Below are 11,249 nucleotides of genomic sequence, written 5' to 3'. Positions count from 1 at the left end.
TAGCTCAAAGTCTCAGCCTTTAAATAGTATCGGAGCTCAAGTCAATAGTTTTATGTTGGACTGCCATATTGACGACATGTTAATGTAATGTCTTGTAAATTTCACGATCCATTTTTCATTCTTGGGCGTGTGGATGTGTGTTAAGTGTTCCATATCAGTTGGATTAAATCTTTAGGAGTTGTATATATGAACTTGGACCATCATCTCTCTTGAGCTAGTTTTTGGGGTTGAGTTAAGTCCAAGTCTCAATCTTAACCTGGTACCAGAGCTCATGCCTACCGTTATGTTTGGAACTATCATATGTATCACCCGATAATGTCTTGTAAACTTCAAGTTCCAGTTGTTTGTTCTTGGACGTGTGCGGAGTGTGTTAGATGTCTCACATCGACTAGATTAAGTCTTTGAGAGTTGTATATATCGACTTAGACAATCCTCCTTTCTTGAAATAATTTTTGAGATTGAGTTGGGTTCAAATATCAATCTTAATATGATATCAGAAATCATGTCTATCGGTAATTGATTTTAAATTTGTTATCATTCAAGTACAAGATTTGCAGATAAGCATGCATGCAATACATGTTGAGGATGTGTCTAATTCTCCCAGTATTATTTTTCTCATCTTTTCTTAATATAAAGAATAGCTTAAACTACGTGTCCAATTTATATATGCTAGCCCTGATCAAGCACACGAGTTGTGTGAAGTAAATTTATGTGTAATAATTATATATTTTGATATTTTCAAACATTAATATGAAACAAAAATATTTTTTATGTAATAAGAAGAAATTAAAATTAATTTTAAAGATGTTGAATTATTTAAAATATAATTTGAAAAACAATCATCTATCTTTTTCCTTAAAATAGGATTGAAAGTTTTAGGGAAAAAAAAAAGGGTTGCAAGCTAGAGTGTTGATTGGTTCAATGTTTTGATTTGGATCGATTTGATTCGATTTTTGGACTTGCTTGAATTTTATTTCTTGAACTCAAACATTTAAAAAATTTACAAAAAATTCAATATAAGTAAATGAAATGGTAGAAAATCGAAAATAATAGAGATGAAGTCAGGGGTGCAATCGAATCGAGTCGAGTTCGATTTGAAAAAAATTAAACTACTCGAGATTGAGTTCGATTAGACTCAAATAATTATTTTCGAGCTCGACTCGATAATGATTCGAGTTACTACCGCTAAATGAAATGAAACGGAAAACAGCATGAAAAGTTTGAATTTACTGGCCTAACCCCTAACACAAGTGTGGAATTACCAAATTGGCCTGCTCTTCTTCTTCCGTGTTCAATTTAGGGTTTTGCAATTGTTTTACTGCCCCCGTCCCCACTCTTCCCTGCTCTGTACTTCAATCTCGAAAACTCAAGTTCTAACAGATCGCAAAGGTGATTCATGAAACACCATTTTCTTCTTAATTTTCCATTCAGTTCGGAATGTGAGTTATGGACGTGATTTTTTTTTTCTTTTTTGCTGGTTTTCGGGGTTCTTTTTCTGGAATTTTTTATGGGTATAATATTTTCAGCGTGTGTTCGTGGAATGATTGTGGCTTTGGTATTGATCTTTTCTTGATTCTTGATTTTGTGCGAATACGTAGCGTTTTATTGAATTTTGCGACTTTGAATCCGTACTTCTATGGGCTTGTTCTTCATGTATTCGGTTTTCAGGTTTTTTAGTAAGTCCGTGTTATCTTTAGTTGGTTTAACGTTTACCGGAAGAAACTTCTTAAACTTCATTGTACGGAACTTGAATTTGAATTTTTAGAATTGCTCGGTTAAAGTGCCATGTATATTGCTATTTTTTCTAAGATTTAAGGTTTAATCTAAATCTTACCTCTGGTATATGAGTAGAAAATCAAAATGGTCTCGCTTTTCTTTTATTAAATAGCATTTTAAAAGCAAAGTTTTAGGTGATTGTGGTTAGAATCTTGTGGAATACTGTTTTGCCTTGTGTTTTTTGCGTAAATGCGAAATTACGGGTAGAAATAGCTCCAGTTTTCTTTTGCATTTGAATGCAGATGAATGTGGAGAAACTAATGAAGATGGCTGGTTCAGTCAGGACCGGTGGGAAGGGTACTGTGAGAAGGTATTGTCTTTTTGTTGTTTGCAATTGAGATATTTTTGGCTGCGATGAGTAAGTCTGAGATTTTTATTTTTAGTGTAACATTAAGTCAGAATTTGAGTGTCTGTTACTTTCATATGTTTCTCTCCTTAATGTTATTATATAGTCACCCTCAAGTGCAGGAAGAAGAAGGCTGTTCACAAGACAACCACAACAGATGACAAAAGGCTACAAAGCACCTTGAAAAGAATAGGGGTGAATGCCATACCTGGAATTGAAGAAGTCAACATTTTCAAGGAGGATGTGGTTATCCAGTTCCTTAACCCAAAAGGTACTATAAGATATGTTACCAGAATTTTCATTTTGTTCCACGAACTTTCTTCACCTTTTACTTATTGCCATTGATTGTTTCTTTTCTTTTGTTTTCAGTTCAAGCTTCTGTTGCTGCAAACACTTGGGTTGTCAGCGGAACTCCCCAGACCAAGAGTATGTTTTCTTTTCTTGACTCAAATTCTTCTCCAATAGCTGTTATATCCAATTTTGTTTTTTTCTTTTAATGGTGTTTTTTTCTTCCTTTAGTTTAATTTGTTATTGCTCTATGATACCTATGAATTTTCTTTATGTGGGATGCATGTGATATATTATTAATTAGGATGACAGTGGTTGCCCTTGTCTCCAATTCTCCATTGTTTTTGGGTACCTAGTACTGGACATCTATTTTCCTGTATATGGTTATAGTTAGGAGGGAACCTTTTTTACTTGATCGCTGCTGTTATTGATCATTTAAGTTTAAAATGTTGTTTCTTGATTTTTTCCAGATTTGCAAGACATTCTTCCTCAAATTATTCACCAATTGGGTAAGCTTTGTATATACATATTCTTGATATATATTATATGATTTGTAATTCGGCTGGCTCCGAGGATTTTACTCAACGAGAATTAATTTTCGTACCCACAGGTCCAGATAACTTGGAGAATTTGAAGAAATTAGCAGAACAGTTTCAAAAACAAGCTCCCACTTCTGGCACCGGAGCACCAGAAGACAATGGTGATGACGTTCCAGATCTTGTTGAAGGTGAGACATTTGAAGCAGCTGCAGAGGAAGGCCATAATCATGCTTCTTAGAGTTCCCTTTTTCGTTTTTGTTTTCTTTGAAATATGTTATGTTGCTTTATTCGATACCTATTCCGACAATTGAAGATTGGTTCTTGATGCTTTTAAAAATTAGTGGCTTAATGTTTTCACAAAGTTTTCTATTCGATACTCGCTTCTTGAGAGGTCTTTTTTCCTGAAATGCCCAAGGATATCGAAACATATGTAATACGGGAAATTCAATAAAATATTTTATATTTTGTAGCAAATGCTGATGTTTTTGTTGAATGAAAATATATAAACTGCAACGGACTCCACTGCAAGTTCACTTGTAGTGAAAGATAGTCTGTTCTGTCGACATCGACCTGACCTCGTCTCGACATTTTCTCCGACTAGGTCTGTGTATGAGCCAAGTTAGCTTGAGTAGAACCTTAATACTCAATCACAACTAGTTAAACAATTTAAATCCTTGGAACTCTAACTCGATCGAGTAGAGATACTTGAGTTCGACCTGGACTTGAATGATATCGGATATCTCGAGCTTGACAAGTTGATTTTTTCGAGCGTTAATCTAACTTGAAAATAGCCTTTAATTCTGTTAAGTTAGTTGTTTCATATTCAACTTATGGCTAAATTTCGGATAATTTAGTATTCTAAATCATTTTTACTCGAGTTCGTGACAAGTATATGTGTGCCCGCGCGCTCATATTCCAAATTTCTTCCTCTTCAACTCTGCTCAAAATTAATTACACCAAAATAATATCAATCTGCCGGTCATCTTCGGGAAGTTGCAACTAATTGAAACCGTCCAAAAGTTTTTGAACAATTATTTCTATATAATAATAAATATATATATGAACTACCTAAGTAAAATAAAAATATTGAATGATAAAAAAAATGGTCGTTAAAGAATTGAAATTAATGTAATATTAGAAAAATATCTTCCATTGTGTTATTTGACAGGTTCGTATATGATGTAGGGAAATTATTTTCATTGGATATTTTAAGTTGACTTTTCGTGAAAACAAGTTCCATAATAGAGTAGGTTTCTTGTGAGACGGTCTCACGAATCTTTATCTGTGAGACGGGTCAACCCTACCGATATTCACAATAAAAAATAATACTCTTAGCATAAAAAGTAATACTTTTTCATGGATGACTCAAATAAAATATATGTCTCACAAAATACGACCCGTGATAACGTCTCACACAAATTTTGCCTTCATAATAAGTTCAATCAAATCTAATAATATGGTAAAAAGTTCTTTTGTAAAATACAACTATCGTTTTAAAATTAGATGTCAATTTTTTAACTTTACCATTTCATTACGTTTCTTTTTTTAAAAAAAAAAACCTTTTGCCCTTTTTACTACAAGATTGAGGTCTATGGCTCTACCAATTTTTATTAGGGTCTACTTGGTTCGTTATCTAGAAGAATATAAATGTTCACTATGCTAAAATATATCGATACATGGTAATAACAAACAAAATTATGGGATTCAAAAACTTTTATCCAATGATATTTAAATAGCCGTCCGATTAGATCCGTCGAGTTGACTCAACTCACCAACCAAATTAAGTGTTGAGTTGGAAAAATCCCAATTCATTTACAGACGAGCCTCCATTAGTAAGCCCGCACAGGTAGCAGACCTAGGCGGACTAACCCACGACGAGCAGGTTGGCCTACAGGTTGGAAATTTTTTTAATAATAATAATAATATAGATTTTTTTTTTTTTAGTGAAAATTGTAATTTTTTGTGATAATTACTTTAGTTAACATGTAAATTGAGAAATCAATTATTTAGAATTTTATTTTTTTAAAAAAATTATTATTATTTATTTATGAAATGATTAAATTCAATTAATTATCTATATTTTAATTTTTTTTATGTGTAGCTCGCATAATCCTTAAATCATTTTGGGTTGGGCAGGGTTGAGGAATTTTCAACCCGTTATAATATGGGTTTATGATGAATCGATCCGTTTGACAGCTCTATCTTTAATGGTATTAATTTTTGCTTCGCTTTATTTACTTATATGCTAAAATATATCAATACATGCTAACAAGCAGCAAATTATGGGATTGGAAAAATTTTAACTGATAATCTCTAATCGTATTTAATTCTTATCTTGCAATATTTATTCTGACAATATCTGATTTTTGTATCTCAATTGCATGGGAAACTAAATCTTGGAGATTTGTTGTGGCCAAGAAAATGTCAAAACAGGACTAAGTCTCTTGATATTTTATTCCATTTGGGATAATAATTTATGTAATATTGGAGACTCCCAAAAATGACTGCAACTCTGTATTATTTGTCAAAAACTTGTGTGAAACGGTCTCACGGGTCGTATTTTGTGAGACAGATCTCTTATTTGGGTCATCCATTTAAGAGTATTACTTTTTATGTTAAGAGTATTACTTTTTATGTTTAATATCGGTAGGGTTAACTCATCTCACAAATAAAGATCAGTAAAATCGTCTCACAAGAGATCTACTCATATTATTTAGCATTCTCGGTGTTTGGAACTTTGGGTTTCTTAAAAAGAATGTGGAAACTTGAAACCCCATAAAGAAGACCAAACAAATCATTTTTCAACCTAAACTCTTTTTTTAATTGATGGGACGTTAGAAAAACGCAAAAGACTTGGTATACGTTTGGATTTGGTGATGAAATTTAAATGTTATGTGGATTTTTAAAAGAGGTAGCTAATTTAACAGACAGTGTTGAGGAGTTAAATTGCTTATGTCAGAAGAGCGATCGAAATATCATATCCATGCTAAATGTTATGTGAATTTTTTAAAAAGATAGTTAATTTTAGAGACGTGTTGGGGAGTTAAGTTGTTTATGTTAGAAGAGCGATCGAAACATGATGTGTAAGCCATTATATGGTTTAAAATACATAAATTATATCATTATCATAAATTATAGCATTCGCCTGAGCGTAAGACGCTCGAGTCTCACAAACGTAATGACATTGTCTATTCTATTATCTTTATACTTTTAACTAAAGTTAAATTCATTTTAGTATGTTGGTAAATTATTATTTTTTATTTCCAAAAATACTATTTAACCACGCAATTTCATATTCATGGTTTCTCTTCCCATCATATTTAATCATACTATTTCGATTCAAAATTTTGATAACTTTTATTTCAATTTTTTTAAAAAAACATAATTATTTCATTATTTTTTCCCACGGTCCTCGTATATCGCATGTGTCATAATCCGGTAAGATCGCCATCTTATGGCCCATCCGGGTTGTAGTCCGGACGGAACTTTTTATTTTTATTTTTTATATTGAAATTTTGGCAAAAGCTTGTATTTATTCAGGTTCAATCAAATAGAAAAATAAAGACAGAAAATAGAAAAGTTAAAAAAAATTGTATTTAGCTTAGATAAGTTAAATAGAAAAGAAAGACAGAGCTTAATAAAATTAAGATTTTAGTCCAAAAATTCTAATTGTTTCAAAATTTATTGGTAAATATTATTTTATGTTTTTTTGAAAAAAAATTAATCCGAGACTTCTGGTAGATTTTGACACGATATCCGCAGAAGAAAAATGGCTTAAATAACAAGTGTTTCTGTGGGCCTCAAATTATTCCAAAATATATAAAAGTGTTTCTAATTGTTAGGACTTAGGAATTAGGTTGTTTTTTTATTATTATTATTTTCGAAAAAAAAGAGAGAGAAGAATTAGGTTGTCAGTTCAGTTGTTTTACACCGACTAAAATCAATCATGCATCTCTTTCATTCCTTAGACATTTATCTTTTATTATTATTATTTTTATTGTTTGTTTTCTCAGAATAAAAGTTGTATTAATTTTATTGACAAAAAACTTGTGTGAGACGGTCTCACGGGTCGTATTTGTGAGACGGATCTCTTATTTATGTCATCCATGAAAAAATATTATTTTTTATGCTAAGAGTATTATTTTTTATTGTGAATATCGGTAGGGTTGACCTGTTTCACAGATAAAGATTCGTGAGACCGTCTCACAAGTGACCTACACAATTTTATTTCTTTGATGGACTCTCTCGCTAATTTATGGTGAAATCGTATCATGTGTCAATTTTATAAGACGAATTGTTAATCTGATTCATTTCATTAAAAAAATAGTATTCTTTATATCATAATATTACTTTTCATAATAGATATTGTTTAGCTCGACTCGTCTAACGAATATAGGTATCTGAGAACATTTTACAAGATATTTTCTTATTTCTCAGTTACAATTAAATTTAAATTATTTCTTGATTTATGTTTGTCATTCTTACTAGAGATGACAATTTCCACCGAGCCCGTTGGAGGATCCGATACCCGACCCGAATAAAAGAGGGTATGGAGGCGGGTTTGATATAATCCGACCCGAATACCCGTTTAAATTAATATATATAAATATNTAATTTCATTGAAGCGATTTAAATTTGAAAAAATTCAATTGTATATAATAATTGGGTATTTGGGTAGAGTATGGGTATCCGATAATCCGATGGGTATGAGGATGTGGATGAAATTCAATACCCGATGGTTATGAGGATGGGTATGGGGATGAATTTAATAAATGGGTATGGAGATGGAGGTATGAAATCCGACCCATACCCTACCCATTGTCATCCCTAATTCTTACAAAATGATCATGAAATTTTTCTATAACATTATAATTTTATCCAATATCCATAAAAAGTATAATTGAGTTACATTTCAAATCTATCATAGTTTAAATTTTATGTAGACTGTGAATAAAATGAGCTCCAATATCATCCACCATCTGTCTGTGTTCGAAACACAACTCGACAAAATGATACTTAATTATTGTTCTTGTTGATAATTGAACCCCTGATTAAAAGGGGATTTTTCGGTATATCGAAGGTTTCTGTACAGTACGATAATGATAACGAATTTTTCGGTACAGTAACGATACGAAATTTGTAAATTTCGATATTTACTGGAATACCGAAATACCAAAATAATATATAAAAATATACAATATTTAAACAATAAATTTATAAAAAATTTAAAATATAAGATTTTTTTTGGTATAAAACGTTATATACCAATACCGTACCAAAATTTCGATATAAATAATATGCTGGTTATATATACCGTAATTTTCGATATAATATATAATATGTTATTTTCAATACGATATACCACCCTGTCTGACCCCGTGAATATCGAACAATTGTGTCAAAGAGCACTTGGTTAAATTTGAGATATTTTATTAATAATTTGGATAGCAAATGCTTACATATTACTGTTGACATTTTAATCTTGCTTTTTGGACATTTGTATGTCTAAGGTTTAGTTCGAAAGAGCTAGACACGTCGTTATTCAATACAAAAACAAATATATATCTTTGTTTTAAAAACATTAAACTTGAAATTAACGACTGACACAAACTCCTCCTAATGTCCCAAGTGGGGGCAAAGTGTCAAACAATCCCATTCGCACCCAATTTTTTTTTATAGCAAAATTTATTCTGTAATTTTTATAATAATTTTTTATTATTATTATTTTAAAAAAGGTTTATCTTTCGGGTAATAAAATTCATTTATCTATCACATTGTGTAAATAAATCGAATCGAACTAAATATATAAAGAAAATATTAAAGTTTGAATTCAGCTTGAATTAGATATATTCGAAAATATTAAAATTTCGAGCTTCGAATCGAGTTCGAACTCGTACTTAATTTGATCCGAATTCAAATATTAAATTTTTACTAAAATTTTGCTCGATTCGGTTCATTTAAAAAAAAAAATTGGACCCATAAAAAAAGTTCAAACTCGAATATNATTTTTTTTATAATTTTTTTTTTGTTGGAGTGTTGATTTAACAATATATATAAGCTATAACTATGTCAACAATAAATGACGTTGTAAATACACGTATGTGAAATACGTCTATTTTTTATATATTAAAAAAACAAGTTATTGTATGATCTAATTTTTACCTATCAAAATATCAAAAATGATATAACTTTTTTTTTTAAATGTATTTTGCTTCTTTTTTTTTCCCTTCAGATTTATATGTAGTTTTTGTAAAGCTATATTTACTATTCGATTTATTTATTTATTTATTTATTTTGAGAGACTGAACCTCATTGTTTTATTTTAACGAATTGATGCATTTTACCGACAAGAAATTTAAAAAATAGTAAATAAAAAAATATAATTAAGGATCGCAACACGCACCGCGCCAATGGTCCCAACTCCTAACTATCCACACGTTTTTTCCGTTTTTAATATTTTTAAGTTTTAAATTTTACTTTCACCAAAAAAAATAATAAATCTCTCCACATAAATAAATACAATAATCTCCTTTTTTTTAAAAAAAAAAAAAAAAATACTAACAAGTGGGTACATTTTACACACACTTATCGAATCGGATCAATTGAAAAACAAATTAAAATCGATTTGATTTAATTTAGTTTGCCAATTTCGACATCGATATCGAACGGGAGAAGATTAATTGAAAATGGATCTAAAACTATTTTAATTTGATTAGTCGGAGTCCAATATTAGAATTATTAAATAATGTATTTAATTTATGACTATGATATTTTAAATTTTTAAAAACAATTTTGAGTTATTTATAAATTTATAATTGTCAATTGTACCTCTAAAGTTGAAAAACAATATACTTAATCTTTTGAATACTTTGTTTGATAAATAATTTACCTTAATTCCAATTTAGATCCAATCAAGTTCAATCTGATTCAACTTGGTTTTGGTTTCGGATTAAGTAACACTCTCGATCGAGATCGATCTTGTGTTTGGATTGGTTTGATCTCATTATTCCACAATAAAAAACCGAGTTAATCGATCAAGTAACATGCCTAGCATATAGATTGTGTCCATGTTTTTTTTTGTGTTTAATATTTTTCAAAGATCAAATCGTTTTATCTAAACAAAAATTATAAATTATATTAAAAATTAGTTTTCTTGATGATCTTAATGAGATTTTCTCATGATTACTTCGAATATTTATTATTTTTAATCTTATTTTCGTTTATACTGTATTTTTTATTTTAAAATTAGTTTCGTGTTATATTTATAGTTAATAGTTATAATGATTGTGTCGCGAACAAAAATGTATAAAACCATAATTTCTAAGTTCCTTAAAAGAAAATAAAATGACAGATATTATTATCTATTTTATTGGATGAGATTATTTTTGAAAGTTCATTTAAAAAATTTAAAAATAACTGCTTAATATTTTCTTTTACAACAAATAATATATGTATTATATTCATTTAAATTTTGTCTTTTTTAATAATAATAATGAAACAACTCAAGCATACAAAAGGCACATGTAGGCGCGTTTGTCGCAGCACAAATGTCGATATGGGTTCTCACTTTATTCTAACTTTTAACTTGCATACGCAATGATACAAATTGAGTAACAAGACAAATAAAATAAATTATGTTACCTCTCTTCTATTTTAAACCCAAAAAAAAAAATCCTCACTTTTTTCAAGAAAAATATCATCTCATTTTTTAATATATTATATTTAAGCCTCAAATTTTCTTTTAGAAAAAAAGTAAGACTCAATTTTGAATATAAAGAATATCAAAATTGCAAAGAGACAGATATACCGAACAAATGTTATACTTTTTTTGTCTCGTAAATATATGTAATTCGTTTATACATTATATAATGATAATATATCTATACATGTAAACAGAGGTGTAGGCAGAAATTTTTTTGATTCTGGACTGGGTGATTAGATAAACGATGGTGACACGAACGAGATATAAACTACTGAAGATGCGCTATGCGGTTTTTCATTTAATATAACTAATTGATTATTGAATAAGTCCTTGCAGTAAACTTTATTTTAATATAGAAAATAATAGAATCTGTCAAGAACTATTCTTTCATCTTATTTCGGAGAGGTGTTTTAAGAAGTTTCAGGTTGAGAATGATCATTCTGTTGTTATAGTTGAAATAAAAAACATTAAAATAAGACGAATCAATCTGTCAATTAAGTGATAATGATATACATTTTAGAATTTGAAGACGCTTCTTCTATCATGTGCTCAAACATGATAATCACATAGTTGTATATATTTATCATACTCCAAATCG

General features: G+C 29.6%; 1 protein-coding gene across 1 annotated transcript; it reads left to right on the top strand.

Moving 5' to 3' along the window:
• Positions 1-1,233: 1,233 nt before the first annotated feature.
• Positions 1,234-3,337, top strand: LOC140976311 (nascent polypeptide-associated complex subunit beta-like). The gene is made up of 6 exons (XM_073440384.1): positions 1,234-1,389; positions 2,019-2,086; positions 2,245-2,393; positions 2,492-2,548; positions 2,881-2,919; positions 3,021-3,337. Exons 2-6 carry the CDS (start codon positions 2,019-2,021, stop codon positions 3,185-3,187), a joined length of 480 nt encoding a protein of 159 aa, XP_073296485.1. The 5' UTR covers positions 1,234-1,389; the 3' UTR covers positions 3,188-3,337.
• Positions 3,338-11,249: the final 7,912 nt, after the last annotated feature.

This window comes from Primulina huaijiensis, chromosome 5 (assembly GCF_012295235.1).
Source record: "Primulina huaijiensis isolate GDHJ02 chromosome 5, ASM1229523v2, whole genome shotgun sequence".
In the NCBI taxonomy this organism is placed as follows: Eukaryota; Viridiplantae; Streptophyta; class Magnoliopsida; order Lamiales; family Gesneriaceae; genus Primulina; species Primulina huaijiensis.
The sequence above is the reverse complement of the archived record's forward strand: the minus strand, read 5'-3'. Positions and strand labels throughout refer to the sequence as shown.